The sequence below is a fragment of the Sipha flava genome, unplaced genomic scaffold (genome assembly GCF_003268045.1).
Source record: "Sipha flava isolate LNK unplaced genomic scaffold, YSA_version1 259_pilon_pilon, whole genome shotgun sequence".
In the NCBI taxonomy this organism is placed as follows: Eukaryota; Metazoa; Arthropoda; class Insecta; order Hemiptera; family Aphididae; genus Sipha; species Sipha flava.
The window spans coordinates 446,306-470,916 of record NW_020272920.1 but is presented as its reverse complement, the minus strand read 5'-3'; the positions used below and the strand labels follow the sequence as shown (position 1 = coordinate 470,916).

The following is a 24,611-nucleotide window of genomic DNA, read 5'->3' as shown; positions in this document are numbered from 1 at the left end:
ATAACCCGTTCGTTCGCGAACGACACACCTTTAATTCAGTCAATCGTGTATCGTTCAGTGAACGATGAACGAACGAACTACTATATCTAACTGAACGAAACTTCAAGTTCCCAATTTCCCATTCCCAATTAAACAGAACTACGAGATATACATTACATAAGCCGTGTATCGTTCAGTGAACTAGTTCAATTAAGTGAACGATGAACGAACGAACTAGTTCACTCAACTGAACGAAACTTCCCATCCCTACTGTGAACGGTGAGGGAATATAAGTTATTGCTATCACGGGTCCGTTCGACCAGCAACGATTCGTTATCACGGCATCGCATTATCTCAATTTGTTTCCGTCTCGTGTTATCGCGAGTGCTGTCTCGTCCGTAGGTGAAACCTCGCCGACGCGTGCAAACGAGCCGTTCTCTGGTCTGTGTCACCTACTCGGGCGTTAGGATTCGAAAGACGGACCGGCATGAGGGCGTACAGACGGGTGTGTAATTACGCGACGGCGGCGATTAAGCAAGAAGCGCAGTATCAGATACCGACGGCCGCACGCACGGACAAGACGAACCCGGTTTGAATGTTTTAATGATTTTTCTTCCTTTCCCCACCACTGTCCTTGCATATTGCAGACGTTGTCCGAGACATTGTTCCCGCTCGGCGTTCCGAATTCCGGTCGACGACCGAATCGGTACTCTTGAATTTGCAATCGGTCCAAATGGGTGAAATGGGTGTATTCTTACAGAGCACGTTAAAAACAAAAACATGCTTCTGGCAGACTATGCCCTCTGAACCGCGATTGTATTTTCTAAAGAAGAAAGAAATAACCCACTGTTAATACTAATTTTAATTCCTGTAATTTTGTAATCCAAGCAGTTAACAAATGTTAGTCGTGACATTTATATTGGTGTTTCTTTTTGTGGTACCCTTGGTGCAACAGAATGTTACGAATCGCTTATAACCTTAGTTATCAATATGAGATTCTACTTTTTTGAATCTTACATTTATCTTTGAAAATAGGAAAACCAATATTTAACGTAATATTTACTATTTTTGACAAACTCCCATGTCATTATGTAATATAAACATCAACTGTTAAATTAATTATTAAATAACTATTTTTAAATTGCAATATTTAATCTATTACTTCTTTCAAATTTATATTAATTATAATGTTCTGATCGACGCCAGTAATAACAATGATAATATATTGCTTTTAACTCAACTCCATACCATTGAACTAATTATCATAGTAACTTATTGAAGAACATGAAATTTAGTTTTAGAATTGTTTATTGTATTTGATTTCCAAATATAACAATTTATATGACTACTAACTATATTTTTTAACAATAATCATTGAAACAATTAGTATATTAGGCATTTTTTTGTTCGAGATATTAATTTTGTTTTTACTATTTAATGTAATATTTGAATTTTTTAGGCAGATCATGATCATCATGATGAATCAAAATTTTACACCATTGATCCTAAGACAATAACTAGTTTATTTCAAATGGGTGGTTTACCAAAGCCTTTCACTGAACAAACCCAAATGTTTGCTGAAACTGCATTGATGGTGCGAAAACCAGCATTAGAAGTTATAAGAGGATTAAAATTGGCTGATTACCAAAAACCAGTCATCAGATATCTATTATGTATGCTTTAAAAATTATTTCTAAATAATCAAATATATTCAAAATAAAATAGATAGGTAATTTCCTTATGTTTATTTATAGATGGTCAAACTGGTAGTGGCAAATCTCTCAGTCTTGCTCATATACTTCATTATGCTCACAACTCTAAATTCATTTTGTATCATATCCCATATGGTAAAATTATGCTTAACAATTTTTCTGTTAATTATTTTTTATACATTATTTTTTTTTTTTAGTTCCCATATGGCTTAAATATGATAGGAAAGAAGTAAACTGGTCAACTACCAAAAATGGATTAGCCGACATACCTCTTATTGCAGCTCAATGGTTAAAACATTTCAAACATCAAAATGAAGTTTTATTAAATGAACTCAATGTAAGTATCTTTTCAAAGTACAATGGGAATCATAATAGGTATATTGAAAATAATATATAGTATAGGGCAAAAATATTAAGTCTACCAACAACACTGTGTATTTATAGTCAATGCCATTACCTAAAACTAACTTTGAAAATCTAAAAAACTTGTTTCATAAGTTAACTTATATAATTACCTAGACATATAATTGATATTCTATGACATCAATATTATACATTTTTCGTTGTTGTAAAATTATAGTTGTGAATTACAAATAACATATTCAAATTCAAAACATAGTTCCATTCTAAAATAGATATTTGGAAAGTATTTAAAACTGAATTTAACTATTGAACCTAACTATGGTTATTATATTTTAAATAGATATTTAAATATTTATTTCAAACAATGCCACATACAATATTGTGCACAGAGTTCATTTCATACTAAACTTGCAGTCAATTTTGTAACTATATCGTATTATAGTTTTCTAATAATTATCTTTTAGAAGACTGTTAAGTTGCTAATAATTCTAATATATTTTGAAAATTAGAATTTATAATTACAGTTCTGATATATTTTTAATTATTTTTTTGCTTTAGCTCACAACAAGTCAAGATTATGTTTGGAGTATACGAGAAACTACGCCTAAAGGAACCATATTAAATGAATTGATTACACATGGTATCAATAGAGCAAAATATGCATGTGACTGTATGGATATACTATTGAATGAGCTAAAAGCTCACTGTTCAAATAATAAGTAAGTCTGCTGCATTAATAAACTTTGGTTTTATCTTAGTCATTATGATGAAAATGTTAAACAATGAAATATTAATATTATTATTATTTATGTTTAGTATTTCATTTCATTATAAATATCAGTACTGTGTTAAAATTAAAACAATGACTTGGATTTGATTGTATTTGCTAGAAACGTGTTCCTAATTATGATTGATGCCCTAAAATGATTTGTTATTATCAGGGCTTATGATTTATAGTTCTAAAAAAATTTGTTGAAATAGTTTAAATATGCACTAAAAATACTAAAATATGCGGAAAAAAATATTATGTATAAAATAAAAATTTTCCTCATTAAAAAAACATATGATCACTCACATCACTATATGATCTAAATAAATATATAACTTATATTATATGAAGAAAAATTAGTTAATTAACATGAATTAATATGTATAATTAATACTACTAAACCTAATTAGATATTTGTTATTTCTAAGAAAAAATATTTTAAAGGCTACGAATTGAAAAATATTAAAAAAAAGCAAAATAGCAATTATATTTTGAAATATGCGAAATTATGCAACATAAAATTTCGTATTTAGCTTCTTAGTCATCTGAACCAAATGTATAGCTCACATAGGTATCTCTAGAACATCTAAAAAAAATATTCAAATGCTAGAAAGTATGAGTCCTGGTTATATCATCCTTTTTTACAATTATTATTTTTATATTTTAGAAAATCAAAATTTAACATACCTACAATTTTAATTTATTTGAAACTTAAATTTAAATATTTTTTTAATTGGACAGTGTTTGTTTAGCATTTACCTAAAAAATAAAAAATACTTGTAAGACTAAAGTTCTGTTTTATAAAAATTGAAAATGTTATTCTTTGCTAAATATATGTATTTAAAATGAATAAGTATTACCTATTACCAATGATTAAATATATATAAATAATCCACGTTTATGTTAAAAATTGTTATTAAGAAATTAAGGTAGTAGGACAATTAAAAATACTGTTATCAAAAAATAACATAATTGTTCCAATTCATTTTTAAGTTTCAAGTGACCCTGATTGACGGTATAAGGATATGTTTATTTGATGTCTGGTTTCAAATTAAAATCTTACGACTATTAAACAGTTCCTAATTTTTGTTATTTTATTATTTTCTTAAAGCTAAATTTTGTTTTCAGATCAAATTCAATACAATATTCTTAATATGATATATTAACTTAATTATTACTTATTTAGATGTAAAATGTTAGTGGCAGTAGATGGATTTAATGCATTTTTCAATGAAAAAACGGATTTGAAAACCGAAGATAGAGTTAGAGTAACTCCTCAACAAATTTCTATGGTACAGACAGGGTTATCAGCTGTCCTTTCTGATTGGGTAATGTGCCAATCTTATTTATTATCTATTTAATTCTATGTACATTGTTTTAATAGTATTATTTTAAATATATTTATTATAGAACAATGGTGCGGTAGTTATGGTCACATCACCTAGAGCAGCATTAAATACAAAAAGAGAGTCCCATTTACCAATTTACCTCTGTGGTCGACAAGTAAGTCCTTTATTATTTTGAAACTGAAAACATCAATTAAGCTTCTTTTAAAGAGGAAAATGAAATATTTTTTCATTGAAAATTGATAATGTATTAATATTTATGAAGTGATGAAATTAAAAATAATTGACACAAAGAAAGCACTCCAATAAAAACTATTTTTATCTGGTAGCTATACTTTAATTAAAAATTATTAAATTTAACAATCAAAATATAATTTTTTTGTAAATCTATTTTATAGATACTTAAATACATTATAGATATTCATGATATTGCTTGGAATTTTAGTCAGAAGTTAGAAAACATTTTATTTCATTTTACTGTTAAGGAAATATTTTTTGAAAACTAACTCAATCTTTGTTCAAGATAAAATTATGACTTATAGTTTTACCATATTTTTTCAGGGATTTGAACACATAGATCCATTCATTCCAGTGATGGTCCCTGAACTGACTACCACAGAATTTAATAACATGTTAGATTATTATGAAGAAAAAAGATGGCTTCAAAAAACCGGTGGCAGAAAAGAACTAGAGTTCTTGACTTCTAGATTACCAGCTGAATTGATGGCAAGATGTGCTTCATTGTAAACGTGTGTATTTAATCATTGTCTTGTTATTATTTAAGTATGGTAGATTTTTTGATTTAAATTTTCAATAAAATAAAATTTTGAATTAAAATTAAAAATATTGTTGTATTGAAAAATAAACTAATTAGACATTTTTAAACTGTCTTTAATTATTGCTAATTTAGTATCCTTGTCAAAAGAAAATATATATATATATTACCATACTTCTAGATAAGTTATTTTTTAGCATTTTATAACAGTTTAATTAACAAAAAAAGTTAATTCTCATACATCATCATAGTTTTTTACAGCAAACCCAAATAGGTTTTTAGTAATAATCAAAAGAATACAGTGCAATGTAGTTTTCTTATGTACTGTGCATTTCAAAACATAAAATTAATGAGACAAAATTGTCCATGCTTTTGATATTTTGGTTCCCTTGGAATGCGTAGCGTATCAACTGTAAATACTAAATGAAATATAATTCCATATCATGACCATATAAACAACTATTGAGAATTCTAGATTTTAGAGTTCGCATGTTTTAATTTTAATTTATTTTGATAATTCTAATTTTGTTTTAACATTCGGTATTTAAATGTTACTATCCGACTGTTATGTATATTTCTGTTTTTTTAATTATACACATGAACACTGTAAGCACTGTTATTAATATTCAAAATTTTAAGTGACAATTTAGTAAAAGCTGTTCGTATTGTTAACCATTATTGGTTTTTTATAGAAAATGTCATGTTTCACCACACATCCCTTATTAATTCAGAAAACCACATAACACTTGGAATTTGTAACTTTTCAGTAGGTGGTTACATTTATGCTTTTCAGGAAATAATATCTGAATTAAAATTAATCGTTGATTGCTTACCATCAAAAAGCCCTAATAATATTGACAATTTATATGAATTATAATAACCATAAAGAGTTTTATAAAGTTAAGTTTACTCTCTTGGATAGTAAAAACTGAAAATTTAAGGATATACTTATATGCTTAGAAAATTAATTGTAAGAAATAGTGAATTTTATAATCAACTAATAAAAATACTTTATAAGATAAAATGGAATTAACTGGGTTGAACTGGAAGAAAACAATAATGATAATTGCTAATTTAGGCAGAACATTTATCGCTGAAAGATGAAATTTATCTGCTAAAAACTAAGTTTATATTTTGTGCCCATAAATGATACTTAATGATACTTAAGGTTCTAATTAATGATTAATATTTTTAATAATAATAAGGTATTCTACCAACTGATGTTGGAGAGATTTATTATTTCAGATCGCTGAGATATAATCTCTGATATTATAACACTAAAAAATACGAAAATAAAAATCTAAAAACAGAATATTATCACCATATTTAAGTCAATACATAATCATGTCAATAATAACAAACTTATTATATCCTAAACAATTTTAAAGTCTTTTTAAAGATAAACAAAAAATTAAAAAATACTGTGCTTTAAAAATGTATGCGATTTTCAAATTTTTAATGTACCTTAATTGGCACAAGTTTACAATAAATTTTTCAAATAAATAGTTGTTATATACAGAGTAATAATTATTAATAGTGGTATCTAAAAAAAAAAAAAAAAAATTCAACCGTTTTAAATATTGAAACCAAGATGGAAAAATCCTTATATGTAGACTTATCAGGTAATAAATTGTGCGCAAACCAAAACTTCTATTGGCTTTAATGAAACGCAAATGGCTTTGTTCACTTGTCGACCAATTAAAAATAGAAAACAAATTTTTTTTAAAAAACGGTGCCTAGTTGTATTGTTCAGGTAAAACGTAAGAAATATCGTCCCATGGATGACGGTAGAGTCCTTGTTTTAATCTTTTCTGATCCATGAAATGTCCTAAAAAATTAAAATAAGTATATTAAATATTACAATGAATAATAGTTGATAAACTTACCAATGAATCCAATACTTCTTCCGAGTACAAACAAACTGTTAATAGAGCCCATATCAATATATTCATGGGCTTCTTCACGAGTGAAGCTTCCACTATTTCTCAATAAGTCACAGAAGGATACAGCTATACACCCATCAACATTTAAAATGAGATTTGGTTTTTTCGATGTAGTAATTTTTTCTACTTCTAAAGCATAGTTCAATAATGGTGTGGCTGGAAAGTTTTCCAAAACAAAGTCTCTTATGATCTTTACTCTCATATCTGGATTGTTAATCTAAAATAAAAGCAAAAATATCCAATTTTATTTTAGAATAATTATCTTAACATGACTTATTCAAACAGGTGTCATATAAAATGGTTTTAACTATAAATTTAAAAAAAGAACTTACAGATTTTACACGATGACCAATGCCCATGATGAGTGATCCCTTCTTACGCATTTGGTTTACAAATTCCATTGGAATTAGTCCAGAGTCATATGCTTCTGTGAATTGTTTAGCAGCACCATCCAATGCACCACCAAATCTGTCTCCAATTGTCAACAAACCAGAAACCAGAGATGAAACAAGATCTTTTCCAGCTCTTGCACAGACAATTGTATTGTGGGCACCAGATACAGCTGGTCCATGATCAGCAGTTACCATTAGACACATCTCAAAGAATTTGCAAACATATGGAGGCAATGAACGTTGGAACCATAATAGTGAAATTACTCCTCCAATACCCATGTCTGCCTTGAGAACATCACTAATTGGCATACCAGCATACAATAATTCTTGTCCACGCTCATCACAAATACTAGTCATGAAAGAAGCTGGTTTACGAATAAGACCAAGTTCACGTGCCCAAGAATAGTCCATGGGAACAGTTGGAGGTGGTAATTCAGGTTGAGGAATAATGACACCTTCTTTCACTAATTTTACATAAACATCATTGATAATGTCTCCCAAAAAGTCAAATGAAGTAGGTACAAATGCACCAGCTGCTCGAAGATTAGCGTTTTTAGAAGTTGCCGTTTCTTGATCAGAATTAGCACATGAACCAGCATGACCAAATTGAACCTCGGATGTAAACATACCTGAAGAAAATATTGTTTATAAATAAAACTTTAAAATATACTTAGAATATATATGAACTTACTAGCACAAGTTCCAATACACCAAGCCACAAGAGGTTTGGTGATTTTTTTCTGTTTTAAAGCTTCACAAACTTCATACTCTTCAACACCTCCAACTTCACCCAGAAGAACAATCATTTTAATTTCTGGATCAGCTTGATATCTCATTATGTGATCCATAAATGTAGTGCCTGGATAACGGTCACCACCAATAGCTACACCTTCATATACACCATCAGTTGTTCTTGAGATAATATTATTCAACTCATTTGACATACCACCAGATCGAGAAACATATGCAACACTAGACATAATTGTTAACATTTTATTAATTGATTACTATATCTAATAATCTAATAAATTGCATCACATACCTTCCTTCTCTATATAATTTGGAATGCAAAATATTGTCCATCATACCACCAGTATTACCAATTTTGAAACAACCCGGTTTTAATCCACCAACTGTAGCAGGTCCAATAACAGTAACTTTTTTTTCATTGGCTAACAATATTAATTTTCTTGTCATATTTTCTGGTATACCTTCAGCAATAATAGCAATAGTTCTAATCTAAAAATATAAAACAAATATTTATGTAACTTAAAAAGTTGAAAATTTGTATTTAAAAAAGGTATGACTTACTTGAGGATAATTAAGAGTTTCAATTGTACTGTCATAAGCTGATCGCAAAGAAGCAAAATTTACTAACACGTCTGCATTACGATGCTTTGACATGGCATCTTCCATTTTTTTGTACACTAAAAACATTCTTATAAAATACCTTTCAAAAATAAACATATACAAATTACTAACCAGGAATTAAAACTTCTTTGTGTCCCCAGTAAAATTTCAATTTATGGTCACCTGTAAATGGATATACAAGACATGCAACAGATGGTTCATGTCTTCGGCAAACAAAATCAAAATCAAGCATACTCTAGAAAATGAAATGTTTATAAAATATAAATATTCAGTTAATAATATTTTGGCAATTTTAATAATTGAAGTTGATTTAATTAAATACTACAATAAGAAAAAGTAGTAAAATAAAATAAAAAAGTACAGTAAAAATAATTTACCTGCACAGCTCTAGTTTGCATTCCCCATACAATGGCTTTAGTGTTGATGCTAAATAAGGGTTTAACAGAAGAGGTAGAAGAAGTAGACTTAGGTCGCACATTTGATGAAGCCACTGTTGGACTTCCTGCTCCATCATTAGAACCATCAACAACTTCTTGTTTAGCATTGACAGAATTTGAGTCCTAAAAATTTTGATTTATTTTTGATAAATATTAATCAAATTATAAGCATCAGTGAATTATTTTAATTTTACCTGTCCACCAGGCAAAAGGAAATTAGCAGTAACCGATTCCTGTTCAGTTTCTTTTGGTATAGATTTTTTACCCAAAGCATACCCAACAATAGCTGTCATATGGGTTTCTGGTCCAAATACATATATAGGAATGCGTAAAGTTTTTCCTACTTCTCTTATAATTCTAAGACCTTCTTGGTAATTAGGACCAGCACGACGAACGTATATTGTGATATTGTGTTCCAAAATTTTTGTCTGGTATTCAGTCAAGGCAGTGACTATACCTTTGAACGTTGCTGCTACATTGGTAAAGTTGGCAATACCTCCTCCAGTAATTAAAACTTTACCATCAGGATGTTTCTCTTGGGTCATTAAACTCAAAATTGTCTTTGCATACTCATAAGTTTGTTGTTCCGAAGGAGCACCACTGTATTCTCCATAGTTAGCTAATTCACTAGCACCTCCATAATCACAAATGGTATCAGCATAAATAACAGAAGCACCACCACCAGCAACCATTGTCCAGATACGTCCTTTTTTGTTTAAAATTGTTAACTGTAACAAATAAAAATCATATTTTATATAATTGATAAAACCGCAGAAATAAAACAGAAAATAATCAGTTTTATAATTGTTTAATCTTACTTTAAGAGAAGCTCCACTTTTAGCATCCAAATCAGCAATGTATGCTTCTTCTGGAAAAGCATCACGTCCAAATGGTGGGGGGTATTCAATTTCACCCCAAGATGCACGGCAAATAAAATCAGCAGTAGAATCAATTTTTGCAGCTAAATCCAATATATATATAGCACTATCTGTTACTACTAACGGATTGATTTCCAAATATGTGAAATAAAGATTAACATACATTTTGTACAAAGCAACAATAAATGTTGCAATAGTCCTACAAAAAATAATATATTAATTAACAAAGAATAAATATTTTAATATTTATTAACTATAAGAATAAAAAACTACTTGTTAAAATTAACATTATTTTTACTTTTGCTTAGCAGGGCTGACTTTAGTCAACAAATTTTCCAAAATCTGCTCTTCTGTTACATTTTGTCCAATTGGTACTTCAAGCTTCAACGCTTTAGCATCAACATCTCCAATATCTACACCACCTTCATGGTGGAAAAGAATTGTATCAGCATGACGATGAGAGTAAATACATACATATGCTTCTTCATCCTATACAAATAAAAGGATTAGTTTTTAATTTATATTAAATATAAGCATGGTGTACATACAGCTTTATGAGGAATGAATGGTTCAATGATGAAATTCTTTAATTTTCCATTTGCCCGACCAATTTGTTGGTCTTTTCCCAAACGCTCAAGAATCCATTGTTTAGCACTAGAGTAATCAGTTTTTACTTTAATCAAACCTAATTTACCTCGGCGTTTAATCAATTGATCAGGTTTAGCAACCAAACTCTAAAATAGTAAACATAAATTATTACAATTATTTGTCATAAATAAAGTATTTTTTATAACTTCCACAAGAAGAAAAAAAATATTACTTCAGTTTTTAACCATGGGTTATCCAAAACAAGGTCTTCCCATTTTGTGTTTTCATTCACTGATGCAAACCGGCACTTTACAGCAGATGTTAGTGGAGCTAAATTTCTGTTTATGATATCTTTACCAGTCGCTTCACTTATTGCTTTGGCTGACATTATGAATCAACTGAAATATAAAATATAGTTGAAATAAAACACATAATGATTATTGATACTTGTGTCATGTTTACTTATTATTTATAACAGGAAAGTATGATTTTTATTATTTACTTAATTTAATTTAACTAATTATTCATAGTTTTAGTTAAATTGTTAAAATTTCCAAAATAAAATTAGGTATGTATATAATATATACATACCTAATTTTATTTAATACAATACATATATTATATGTATTGCATTAAATATTTACTATAGTTAATCTAAATTATAAAATATCTAATGTGCAATGAAATAATTTTACATTAAAAAGGCCTATTCACAAAATGACTATTGTGTAATTTATTCTATCGATCATTATACTATTAAAATCATAAGACATAGGTATACCTGTGTATATAAAAAAAAAGATAACACAGGGGTTATTAGAGGTCAACGTTATGAATAAGTTAACTTGAACGACCTTAAATATTAAATATTTTTACAAATTTATCAGTTTTGTATACTTAAGATATAAAAGCCATATAGAGAATAATTAAATAAAAATAACAATGAAAATAAAATATATGTTATTATAAGTATAATATTAAAAATAATTTTCATTACTGATTTATACTAAAATAACAATTTAATATTAATTTATACACTAAATGACTTATTGATAATCATGACGTAATTATAGCCACAAATTAATTAATGGTTACCTAATAAATGAACAGCTATTAAAATACATACATTTTAAAAGTATGTTTAATTGAATTAACTAATAGTAAAAATATGAATATGGTAGTACACACTTTTGAAAAAAGTTATAATATGAATATGTATAATTTCTCATGGGTATTAATAACTATTTATAGACAATAAAATATGAATATTAAATACATGATTGATTAATTAGCTATATTATATAAGTACTCCAGTTCATGTATTACATGAAATTACATGTATTATTAAAATGTTACTAATAAAAAAAATAACTATATAAGTATACATCTTTTTAACAATTATTTTATATAATAGACTTACCATAAAAGTTATGGTTCTTAACACCTTTAAAAGTTTAGAGATCAAAGTATAATAAATAATGAGGTAAAATCTACTCTTAGTTTAAGAAAACTAAAAATTATATTTATTGAATTATAAAAGAAAAACAAAACATAGATATGTCTTATAAGAATCTAAAAAATTGATTCAATATTTTTATATTATTATGAATTGCATTTAAAATACATTCATAGATGTAAATATAAAATTACGAAACCAAAAAAATTATTAATAAAATGACTTAGAAAATACATAGTTAACAAAATATGCATAAAGAATAATTATTATACTCTAATACAAAATACATACTTTGAAAATCACAGGAAAAATGCCTATAATACCTATAGTATTATAAAATAAGCATGCAACAATTAAACAAAATATGGAATATTTTTAAATAAAGTTATACGAATATAGTAGGTATTATCATGAATAGTAGTTGAAATAGTATTGATAATGTGAATGAAATAAAATTTAAAATTAATAAATTATAGCAATCAAATAAAATTACCGTCAGAATACTTTTGATGTGATAACTAGGCAAACTTAAGGGATAAAATTGTACTATAAGAAAATGTTTAATATTTTAATATTATAATGCACAATTAATCAGGTAATAATAATGATTATGAAACAAGACGGAAACCATCGATGGTACAAACAAGACTGATCAGAGAAAGTTATTAAGCTCGCCCTTTCTTACATGACCAAGGTCGCAGCAATATTACCCAAAGTAATAACCTATTGACTTAAACTAAAATAGATAATGATTATAATGAGTAAAAAGCGTTACTTGTAGGGCTAATTGATCATAAAAAATTATAGATAGCAAAATCTATGAAACTTTTTTTATACAAATTTTTTAATTATAAAACATTATTTCTAGCTAATAATATAAATAAAACTACCTATAACATATAAATAAAACTATGAAATTCAAAATTCTCAAAACCAGTTAATGCCACAAAAATTATATATTTTACAGTTCTATATGACCATTTATATAAAATAAATTATAGTTATAAAAATAAAATAAAATATTGTGTTTATTTAATGAATATGAAAATATATCATAAGTCCTTACAGTTTTTATTGGGTAACAACAACTTAGTAAATAAGTACTTACCACCATTAATTTAAAATAAATAATTAGTACAAATTATGTAAGAATTTTAAAATATTAAATTTATTTATATTGTATTTTCAAAGATTATGGTATTGATTATTGGTCAAATTAAAATAACAAATTAAAAAAATATTTTATTATAAATGTGATTAATATATTATAAAATGAGGATATGGGTCAATCTACCAGATTTTAATTTTAACTAAAACAAAAATGAACTTAACAATTCAAATAAATTTTCCAGAAAAATCTTTAAAATATTAAAAATAATTTGCAACTAGGATGCAATGCAAATTGAGGTTTAATATATCAAATACATAAAATAATAGCAGTTAATCCTCAAGTTAATCTATGCAACTACAAATGGTTAAACTAAAAATATAACTGTCTACGAGATAATGAAGAAAAAATGAAGGATAAAGCTTGATTCACGCCTGTTCGGCACGGCACGGCATAGCACAGTACGTAATGGCACGATTAAACATAGTATTATTAGTTTATATGAGATAATTCACATTGGTGAGTATGTCACCGCATCTGCACAGATCAGACCGACCGACCATCATTCGAAAGAATGTTTTAACGTTTCGGTTCGTGATGGTCTGTGTCGGTACAGTGTGAACGTAGAAACCGACAAACATCGGTGAAAAACTATTCAAATTTACATAATTTTATTTAGAACTGAAAATATTTAGATTTTCTATATTCTTTTTCAAGTACAATATGTAATCCTCACATTAATTTATCAAAAATACAACATTTCAATCCACTCATTGAATTTATTCAAGGAATAAGGATCATTATATCAATTTATTACTATGCTCATATTATTTTTTGTGCCATTCTTATTACCAAGTATCAACACATATTAAAAAAAATTCAAAACAAATTACAAAATTCTAACACATGAATAATAATATGCCATTACGTTTCAGTCTGGTATTCTGCCGTGCCATGCCATGCCGGACAGGTGTGAATCAGGCTTAAGTTTTATAAAATTATATATTTAATAATAAGTAAATAGATGAAAGTCAAAACAATTCTTAAAGTATAGTTTAATATTCTTAAGTCATAGGTTTTATTTTAAATGTTTTATATTGCAACTAAATTATATTGTATGAAATACAAGAGTCTTAATAACTAACTAGAAATTTGTAAAAAAAAACAGATGCAAAGTTTTTAGCAAAGAAAGCATTATGCTCAAAATTTTTATTTTTCGATTAACTCTGTAATATAAAAATTAGATTTTCAAGTACAACAATAGTTGTAAAAATATAAAATTAATTTCAAATACATTTTATCTCATACATCTAACCCTGATGTGAGCAAAAGCTTTAAATTAGTAAATAATTTAAATTTATTTTAATATATTAATAAAACAATATTATCAAACAATTTCAACTGTTGAAATATTAAATTATATAATTACTTAATATTTTATAAATATACTAGCTTATTTACCCAACTTGGCTTAGATAAGTTTTTAATTCTGTATATATTATTATATATTTAATATATAATTAAATAATAATTAATTATCTTTAATAATTTTTTTTATTTTTATTTCAAAACACAACTTATAATTTTTAATTAACTATTTACTAATTGGTGCAATATATTTTTGGTTAACCAATCATTTTCTAACACAAATAGATTTGATGAATGCAAATTCATCGCAGTGAGTATTGTTATTGGTGAAGATAATCGCTTTTTAAAATTATTTTTAGTAAAATAGACAAGTATCATTTTCTAGGTATGTGACTGTGGGGTTCTTTTTTTTCCCCCAAAAAATGTAGCATATCCATATAATGTATCCTCCTCCAAAATCTAATCTATCTCTTTGCCAAATTTCATCAAAATCGATTAACTAGTTTTAAAGTCTATTGAGAACAAACCATTGAACACATATTTTTTATACATATACATTTGTTATACTTTTACATCAAAAATAGTTAAAAAGATGTTAACCTGTTTTATGTGAGTGAAAAACATTTTCTATCGGATCAAATTGTGGATCTAAACCATTTTTGTATCAACTTAATCGCATGCACGTATCATAAAAATCAATCCAGCAGTTTATTGTTAGAGTTCAGTGACATACACACAGACAGTAGACATATATATGTGTATAAAGATATATTTAATATCGCATGTTACTTAGATTCAAAGGCCAAATACCATAAACTTGCAGTAACCAAAGGTCGATATCATAACTTAAAACTAATAGTTAAGTTAAAAGTAATGTTAAATAGTATCGTTAAAACCAATTTTAGACAGCAACAAACATGTTATGTTATTATATCTTACCCTGTCTAGTTTTCCAACAGTTAAAAATCTGGTTTAGATTATTAACAACTAGATCTTTGGTAAGAAATTAAAAACCAGCTAGAACATACTGCTTTTTTAATGTTGACCTCATTGAAAGACAAGGTCATAGATTTCACAACTTGGAGAAAAACAAATTTAATTAATTATATATTTATGATAAATAAAGAATAACAGTATAAAAACAAAATAATTAAAAATACTAAAGATACAAAATATTTTTATTTTTTTTTAAAGAAAATTTACAATTTGTAAATAATTATATACACTAATTAAAATCGATAGCTATACATATACATGCACAACTGTTTATTTTAAACACATTTAAATTAAAAAAAGAAATATGTTTTACTATAATATACTACTTGGTATTAACTAAATACATTTAAGTAACTTGTTGATAAAAAAATTATAAAAATAAAGTAAGCTATTTAACAATGAAAAAAAATAATGAATACTACTCGTATATTCAATACTCATTCAATCAATTCGAAATTTAAATGTGTTCTGATTTTAAAACATAAAATTAATGAATTATTATGATGAGACAATGGATCATTTTTCAAGAATTAAAATAAACCTTGAACGTCTTCCTAATTTCACTAAATGTATGTGTCCAACGATAAAAGTGAAAGTAAAACGTGATCAAGTTAACGACATGATGTAAGGATATAGAGAAAACATTCTGGAAATAACACTGAGTAGGTATCTATTTTTGTTTCGAATTAGTTGTTCTACAAATTGCAAGTAATAAACATGTACGATAAATTGAAGATAATTAAGTAAATAAGTAGTCTATTTAAAGATAAAATCACATAAACATTTTAGTAAGGAAAGCTACCAAGTGAACAAAATCAATAATAAGGTCAAACAAACAAACAAGTACAAACATTAACCATTGATTTTATAGTTTTACTAGCTAAATTATAAAAATACAACAATAATAATAATAATAATAAGTGTATGTGAGTATGTTAACGTGTGTACTTGTGTAAATTCATTTATTTATGTTTAAATTAATTCCCAAGCAACAGAAAATTCATTTAATTAACTTAATTTTCAACGTGTATGTGTGTATTAAAATACAAGTGTATAAATGAACTAAAGTTACTTCAAGGACTCCTTGACATTGATAAACCCTAACCCTACTGATATCAGTATGATGCCGATCATTCAAATTATCTACGAACGTAATTACAATAATATCTGATGTATTAATACATCAAAATGTTCAAAATTATAATACGAAAAAAAAATATAAAAATATAATTTACAATCCAGATTTGTAAGTAGTGAGAAAATAATTGAAATTTTGAAATTTTTATATATTAGAGAAAGTGAATGTATTTCGTGAAGGAGTTTGACTACTTTTACCTTATACTATTATAAAATTACAAAGAATTCTAATTAGTAGAAATTTAGTACATAACTAAATGTACACCATATACTGTAATAACTATATTAAATTATTCATTTATTGTCCCAAGTTAAACATATTGTTGCAAAAATAAGTAGTCGTTTACAAATTAATACTAACACAATTCAATGTAGTTCAAATTAATTAATACATCAAAACAAATATTTCAGATATTTCCAATCAAATATCCAAATTAAATAACGAATAGGTAATTTAATCGGAAAACAAAATAATTGTTTTAATAAATAACTTTTATCAAGACAAAGGAGTTAATTTTAAGCTTCAATTTCTTTAACACGATTCAAGTCAGAACTCATGTATATATCATTATAGATTTAAAAACAATGATAAAATTAATCATAAAATTTGTATTCACAATCCTAACCAAATCTTGATTAATTATAATGTTTATAAATCGACATTAAAATACTTGGAAAAACTTCGAATAACATTAAGAGATTAACCTTGTCATACATTTTTAGGTCTATAAAATTTAAATTGCAAATATATAGGTAGAAACAGAAAAATAAAAACAAATCTTAAAGTTTTTAAAATAATACTATGGAGCAAAAATAGGTCATCGTTTTTTTTATTATTATCAGTTTCTTTTTAACTTATACCATCACGGTCAGAGGCGGATTTTCCATTAGGCACTGTAGGCATCTGCCTAGGGCGGCAAAGTTTAGGGGCGGCTAATTCTGTAATGTTTTATTAGAAAACATTAAACGTATGCCAAAAAAATTGGAAAATTATTTACTTTATATTTACGAAAAATAATTGTATAATAATGGGTGCATTTTGTTAATATGTTATCGTCAGAATTTCGGTGAAAAATAAATATCCCCACTGCCACACTATACTACTAATTCGAATGTATGTTAATAATCCTATGCTGTTATTATGAAAATCTGTTTTTATTAAAATTTGGGGAACATCCAATGGCATTTTTTTTAAAGTAGACTAATTAATTAAAGCGAAAAAAATAGTCTAAAAATTCAAAGGAATGTTCATACGTTTGTACATTTAATCTTTAGATTAGGTGTTTCGGAAGGGGTAATATAACTTCTTCGCCTATATAGGGGCGGAAAATTGTTGGTGCCTATAGTCGTAAAAAAGATAAATCCACCTCTGATCACGGTATTATATATTTAAATCTGAAAGACTAATTAAGTTGTACAATTATACAAAATATTTTACTTATTCTTTATTTAAACTTATTAATGCAGAAAATTCAAAAATATTACAAATATATTTGACATTTTTAACTAATAATCGATGGAGTTTTTCTATCAAATAAATCGAGAATTAACTACTTATAAATAAGAAATCAATAACAAGTGACATATAATATAAACGTAAACATAAGAATATTTATCACTGAAAAACTAAATACGAATATATATGACATAATGTTTTTAATTATTAATCTTAATTTATTTTATAAAAATTTACTTCTGGTCGAGCTATATATTCGTATATAAATCTTTAATTTGTAATTATTTCGTACACATTGAAATATTAAAATCAAAAATGTCAAATACTATGATTTTTTTAGACATGAATTTATTAATTTTGAATTCAAAGCCGTACCAGAATTTTTTGAAATCGTTAATCCAATAGTTTAGTCAAATCTAACTACGTACAAGTAACATATCGGCAACTATGATTTTAAAATAGTTAAGTAAAAAAACTTCATTCCAATTTTAATAAGATATTTTTAATAAGCGTGATAGTTTTTATGAAATATTACTCATTAAAAACTATAATTATACCATTAAATAAAATATCCATTTCAAAAGCTGTTATAATTTTCTTATACGATATTATCTAAAAAATAATTAATGTTCTGAAATATACTCTATTCTAACTTTGGTTAAAACTGATTTTGAAATATACAGATCAGCTATCGTATTAATAGGGAGCGAATCCAGTAAATCTCCCAAGCTATTTTTAGCAATTTTTTTTCATTGTTAAGTGCATACATTAACACAGCAATAACTCTCGTTTCACTCGTTTGGGGGAAGCTTCGCTATATGAGTCCAAACAAATCAATAACAACCTTTGATTTGCTATGAAAAACCACCTCGGGTGTAAAAAGGATAAATTCATACCATAACAGATAAGTACAATAGGAAATTTTTAATTTTACCAAAATGTATTTAAAAAATATTCAATAATTTTAATTTTTAGAGCTGAAAACTTAGAAATAAGATTATTCGAAAAATCTGAAAAAACATTGGCCATAATATTTAATTTTATTTAATAGATGTTTAAACTATTTTATGATAAAATAAGGTTCTCATAACATTCCAAATTTAACTCATTAGTTAATTTTTTGAATGCAATGGTATATCGTAGTAATTATATAAAGGCCTTAAGATCTAGAGAGGTTGATAGTAACAAATTAGGAGGAAAGGATACAAGATCGTGATTATTGGAGATCAGTGACGGTAGCAGCCAATACTCTCACAGAGTGTGAAGGCACACAAAAAGAATACACTGTCAGTTTTGAATGCCAGTCAAATTTTATGATCGACGAAATTCAAACATATTTAAATTTTTATCATCAGTCGAGATGATTGATTATGTATGTCTATGAATGTACAATTTTTCAGTTAATCAAATTGAATTATGTGAAGCAGTTGTTTTTTGTAATTTTGTATCTTCGTTAAAAATGGCCAATAAAATAAATAATAAAGAATTTTATTATCTTGGTTTTTTCATTTTATCACACTTAAGGTAAATAGCAATACCTTCTTTATTCATTTTAATGAGAATTTAAATTTTAAATTTTTTCAATAAATATTGAATACACGATACACCACATTTTCAATAGTGATAACAGTGTTAACTTATAAAATAAAATAACTGAATTACTGAAGATAGTCTTGATTGACCGTATATGATAGTTATCAGTTAGTCAATAATCAGACTTGACTGTCAATCATGTTGATTGTCATTCATTATTTACCGTGAATGAAGAGGGGAGGGCTTAAGACAAACCCAAAAATAAACTAATAGTAATTCCAATTTTACTATGTTTTTAAGTTTTGTTTAAGACAGCTAAATTTTAAAACCTTGTATAATTAAAGCATATATTTCACTTGATAAAACTAGCTATTTTAAATATTAAATAGTAAAAAAATTCAATTAAAATATTTAAAATTTATCACATTTATGATTTTTAAATAAAAATTAAATTAAAAAAAAATTTAAATAAATTAAAAATTTGTTTTATTATAATACATGTTCTATATTACTGAACTAGGGTATACATTTTTGTGTTCACAATTAAATAAGTAAAATGTATTAGAAAATAAAATATTTTATTGAGGTAAATGAGATTTATTTATTTTTCATGATATAATATACTAATAATTTTAACGTTTACAATTTGTTAATTTATTATTTTAAATTAAAAAAACAATAATTGGGGGATTTTCCAGATTTTTTTTTTTAGTATATCTATTTTCATTTATTTAATAAAATTATTATTTATGATTTTTTTCAATAACCTTCTAACATTAATAAATTTATTTCACCTTTATTATCAATATACAATAAAATATATATTATATAATACCTACTAAAATAAATTAGCTAATAAGTCACTAATTTATATAGTAATTATAATTATCTAAAGTGCTCAATAATCTAAAATTATTCTAAGTATAATTAAATGTCTTATACAATTAAATTCCTGGATAGACATAAAAACATAGTGGGTTGCATAGCATGCATAAAACCAAATACTATATATTCTACTTCTTAGGCTTGAAACAGACCATTTAAAATCCTATATCTACTTGCTAAATATTGTACACTAAATATATGAAGGAATATTTAACCATTGAAGAATCACTGGTATTTATAGTAATGGCTGTTAGTTAATTGATTTATGATAACTAATTTACATTATTTTTTCTTTAATATGTGGCTGTTCAATACTTCAAAGCTATTAAACAATTTGCCACAAAGTTTTGATAATAATGATCATATAGATACATTGAACTCAAATGAAACATAGTTCTACTTATTATATTAATTGTATTAACTCAGCAACACAATGTATAAAACTAACTGGAATTAGTTATTTAATTAAGAACATGCTACACACAGTTTTAAAAAATAACATAACTTACTGAATGTTAGTTTTAATAAAATTATGGTTATTAAAAACCATATTCATAAGTTATTTACTGATTTTTTACCAACCTAAATTAAAACAATTTAAAAATATTTTTTTTTTAAAAAAATGTAATTATAATTTAATGTATAAACACATGTTATGTGAAAATATTTTAAATTTAAATTAGTTAAACTTGTTGTAAAAGAACACTCAACATTTATAAATAACACCCCCTACATTACAAATAAAAAAATATATTAAAAACTTACTTATACTACATATAAGTAAAATTCTAGATATAATTAATATTTATTCAAAAATTAAAAATACTCAATGTCATATGAAAAGTGGTACATTCCAATATAGTAACTTCTCTCCCTTCTCACATCTATAAATAATTAAAAACTAGCAATTTGAGGACACTTGGGAGATACTTTATAACAACTCTATAAAAAAAAGAAATATTAAGAACATTTTTAATTTAATTAAAATAAATATTTATTAAACAAACTTTATTCATTCAAATACTTATATAAAGAATAGTCATACATTGTTCAGAAATAATTAACTTATAATAAGGAATTTCATATTATAACTTACAACTATTAAACCTTAATTTACTCTCAATTGCATGTTATTGTACCTTACAATAAGTGATGAGTGTAACATTTGTATTACACAATATATTTATTAGGGAAGTAAACAATTATTATACATAGAAATAATGTGTAAAAGGCACAGATTTACATAAATCAATACTTCAATCAATATTTAGTGGCTATTATACTAATATTTAATTTAAGGAGTAATAATGTTTAATTTTTATTCAAACAGATAAATTGATCCAATAATGCAAAAATCAATAGGTTTTAAGAAATATTTTATACTATAATTAAATTGATAGTTAAGATCTTTTAAGTAAGAAAAAACGGCTTTTACTTCTGAATATGAAATTCAGTATAATATATTACTCAATATATTATATACCATCTAGTACTTTCATAATGATTGCATAATATCTAGCTAAGATATAACATAAACATTAAATAATGCAATATTTGAATTGTATAATAAGCAAAATATGCAATGTTAATTGAACAGTTTTGGGTAATTTACTTTTTAAAACAAATTAAAAGTCATGCATTCATAAAGGTAATACATTTCATTCAAATACTTAACAAATCAAAATTTAAAGGGTGGTTTACCAAGAGTCAAAATCTTAAACAAATATAAAAAAAACATATTAAATTATGAACAGAAATCAAATACATAAAACTAAGTAAAATACACAAGCAGTAAAAAACTATAAATAGGGTAGATTAAATGCAAAACCCATGCTAAACTTAGACTTTCTCTAAACTAATATAATTAGTTAATGCTGTTTTTGCTCCTAGTCTCCATAAATGATAAAATATTATTGATATCAATAATTAACCATGACTCAAAAAATTTAGCTATGTAGTTACTTAACCTACCAGGGTCGGATTTAGGGGGGAGAAGACCAAGCCCCTTTAGGTCACTACTAAATGTGGTTTTTTTTGCATCCAAGTATAAAACACAACATAACATTTATAACAAAATTGATTTAAATCACAACTTGAATAAAAATGTCCAATCATTTATACTGTCATAAATTTATAAATCAATGTGTTATTAATATTTAATAACTAATAATATATTTATATATTATAATTGCTTAAAAATTTGTAGCAAGCTTACAAATATAAATTTAAATAAATTTACTACCTTTATTGTTTCATCACAATAAATAATTGTTTTTTTCTAACCAACATTTTGAATATTTGGAAATTTGGTTATTATATATGTGTAATAAAAAAAAAAATCTAATTCTAAGGGTGGCCCCAGGGCCCCACATTCTTAAATCTGGCCCTGGTACCTAAATAATTATTATTAAATGGAAATAGTAAATAAAATAAATAATAACAAATATACTCAACAGGATAGTAAGTAATTGGCCTGTTATCAATATTATTCTAGGTTCAATATGAAAGTTGAAAAATACATACTATAAGCATTGATTTATTATATTAAAAGTGTAAAAACTATATACTTGGTTAAGTATTTATTACATTGAATTATATAAAATCCACCGATAAATTTATAATAAAATAAAGAATTAAACATTTTTATTAGTGGAAAGTACCAATATAATATAGGTTTATGTTGATAAGAATTTTTTTTATCAACATTTTCAGCTTTAAGATTAATAACAAAATCATAAATAAGAATAATATTGACAAAGATTTCTGTATTTAGTCACATTCTTGATAGCAAAATCCCATCATAAAGGCCTTCCTTCCTAAACTTTAACCTACTCTAGTTTTTTGCCCTGTACATAATTATTTAATTCTTTAAATATCAGTTTTATCGAGTACCTACTATAAACAATATTTAATACAAATAAACAAGCAGAAAAATTTGTGAGTTAAAGACAATATTTATCTAAACGAGGTTAGACTTGATAACATTTTAATTTATCAAAAAATATCAATATTGGTAATCGAATGTCGAAAAAAAATTTTTACAAAATTGAACCGACATTGAATATAGTAGAAAATACCGAGAGAAATGAGGTTTAGAAACGGACGGAATTAATCCAAAAATATAAAACGGAGCATAATAATAACACTGTTAAAAAATTGGTCGCAAGTGCTATCGCACTCGTACGATGCCATCGTGAAAAAGAGAAACATTGTTCGAAACCAATGCGGTGTAATCAAAAGGTTCGTTTCGAGCCGATCGCGTTCGTTGATCGTAAATTTCGTCAGGTGGACACAGCGACTAACGGAGCCGGCGGCAGAGCGAACAGGCGACCGAATTCCGCCGTGCACCGCGCTACCGATTGCTCCCCGACAACGTGATTATTACATTTATAGTCCGTCGCCGTTCCGACGGATTCCCGTCGACGAGTCGAAAAGGGCAACATTAGAGTCAACAGTTAACGGACAGTGAAATGCTTACATTACGTGTGTCGACTGTTCGGTTGGAAATATATATCTGTCCAGTCCGACAAGCGAGTGAGCGAACCAACGGGCTGTTGCGGCGACGGTGCGTTTTCTAAGGTGTCTCCACGACGTATGTGCCCGTTTTCCGGTCGTTAGAAATCCAACGAGAACAATATGATCCCGTTTCGACGAGGGGAGGGTCGGGAAAAAACACGACGGCGTTGAGGGTGTGCGCGTGTGCGGCGGGACGCGGACGACGGGTTACGACTGGTGGCGGTTACGGCAGTACGATAATGTCGTCGTCGTGTTGGTCACAGGCACGGTACTGAGGTGCGCGCGACAAGGGAACGTTGCGCGGAACTGGTTGAAACACGGCGGCGACAACGACAACTCACGCCACTGTGTGGCTAATGTGGCATACGGATCAGCCACAGTGGTCGTGTTATCACGGCGGTCGCGTGACAGTGTCGACAACGTGACGTTTCCTCTCTTTCGCTCGTTCGCTCCCGCTCCTCTTCCTCGCACGGTTCTGGTCTCCGTCCCTCGAACGCGCACTGCACACTTTGGCGGCAAATGGTTATTTATTTTATTATTTTTTTTATTTTTTCGTTCCTTACCACGTCCACGCGGCATCACGACACCGCAAAGGTCACGGTC

General features: G+C 26.7%; 2 protein-coding genes across 4 annotated transcripts; one reads left to right on the top strand and one right to left on the bottom strand.

Moving 5' to 3' along the window:
- The first annotated feature begins 322 nt into the window (after positions 1–322).
- LOC112684962 (28S ribosomal protein S29, mitochondrial) lies at positions 323–4,982 on the top strand. The gene is made up of 8 exons (XM_025556708.1): positions 323–568; positions 1,439–1,652; positions 1,734–1,826; positions 1,889–2,028; positions 2,613–2,773; positions 4,010–4,151; positions 4,234–4,326; positions 4,731–4,982. The coding sequence occupies exons 1-8, from the start codon at positions 467–469 to the stop codon at positions 4,914–4,916; spliced, it is 1,131 nt and encodes a 376-aa protein (XP_025412493.1). The 5' UTR covers positions 323–466; the 3' UTR covers positions 4,917–4,982.
- Positions 4,983–6,483: 1,501 nt separating this feature from the next.
- LOC112684942 (ATP-citrate synthase) lies at positions 6,484–24,370 on the bottom strand. Of its 3 annotated transcripts, none has more exons than XM_025556676.1 (14): positions 23,971–24,370; positions 10,786–10,951; positions 10,514–10,699; positions 10,264–10,454; positions 9,906–10,164; positions 9,282–9,815; positions 9,028–9,210; positions 8,762–8,885; positions 8,591–8,706; positions 8,322–8,518; positions 7,971–8,251; positions 7,220–7,908; positions 6,831–7,104; positions 6,484–6,772 (listed from the first exon to the last, which is right to left on the bottom strand). In XM_025556676.1, the coding sequence occupies exons 2-14, from the start codon at positions 10,939–10,941 to the stop codon at positions 6,681–6,683; spliced, it is 3,282 nt and encodes a 1,093-aa protein (XP_025412461.1). In that variant the 5' UTR covers positions 10,942–10,951; positions 23,971–24,370; the 3' UTR covers positions 6,484–6,680. The 3 variants fall into 3 exon arrangements, with proteins under 3 accessions (XP_025412461.1, XP_025412462.1, XP_025412463.1); XM_025556677.1 differs by lacking the exon at positions 23,971–24,370 and adding an exon at positions 12,503–12,660; XM_025556678.1 differs by lacking the exon at positions 23,971–24,370 and adding an exon at positions 12,301–12,338.
- Positions 24,371–24,611: the final 241 nt, after the last annotated feature.

Coding starts and splice junctions, on each gene's coding strand:
- LOC112684942 (XM_025556676.1), bottom strand. CDS start 10,941: ATGTCAGCCAAAGCAATAAGTGAAGCGACTGGTAAAGATATCATAAAC. Junction 10,700..10,785: donor ACCCATGGTTAAAAACTGAA/GTAATATTTTTT, acceptor TTACTATTTTAG/AGTTTGGTTGCTAAACCTGA. Junction 9,816..9,905: donor AAAGTGGAGCTTCTCTTAAA/GTAAGATTAAAC, acceptor TATTTGTTACAG/TTAACAATTTTAAACAAAAA.
- LOC112684962 (XM_025556708.1), top strand. CDS start 467: ATGAGGGCGTACAGACGGGTGTGTAATTACGCGACGGCGGCGATTAAG. Junction 2,029..2,612: donor TTTTATTAAATGAACTCAAT/GTAAGTATCTTT, acceptor TTTTTGCTTTAG/CTCACAACAAGTCAAGATTA. Junction 4,152..4,233: donor CAGCTGTCCTTTCTGATTGG/GTAATGTGCCAA, acceptor TATTTATTATAG/AACAATGGTGCGGTAGTTAT.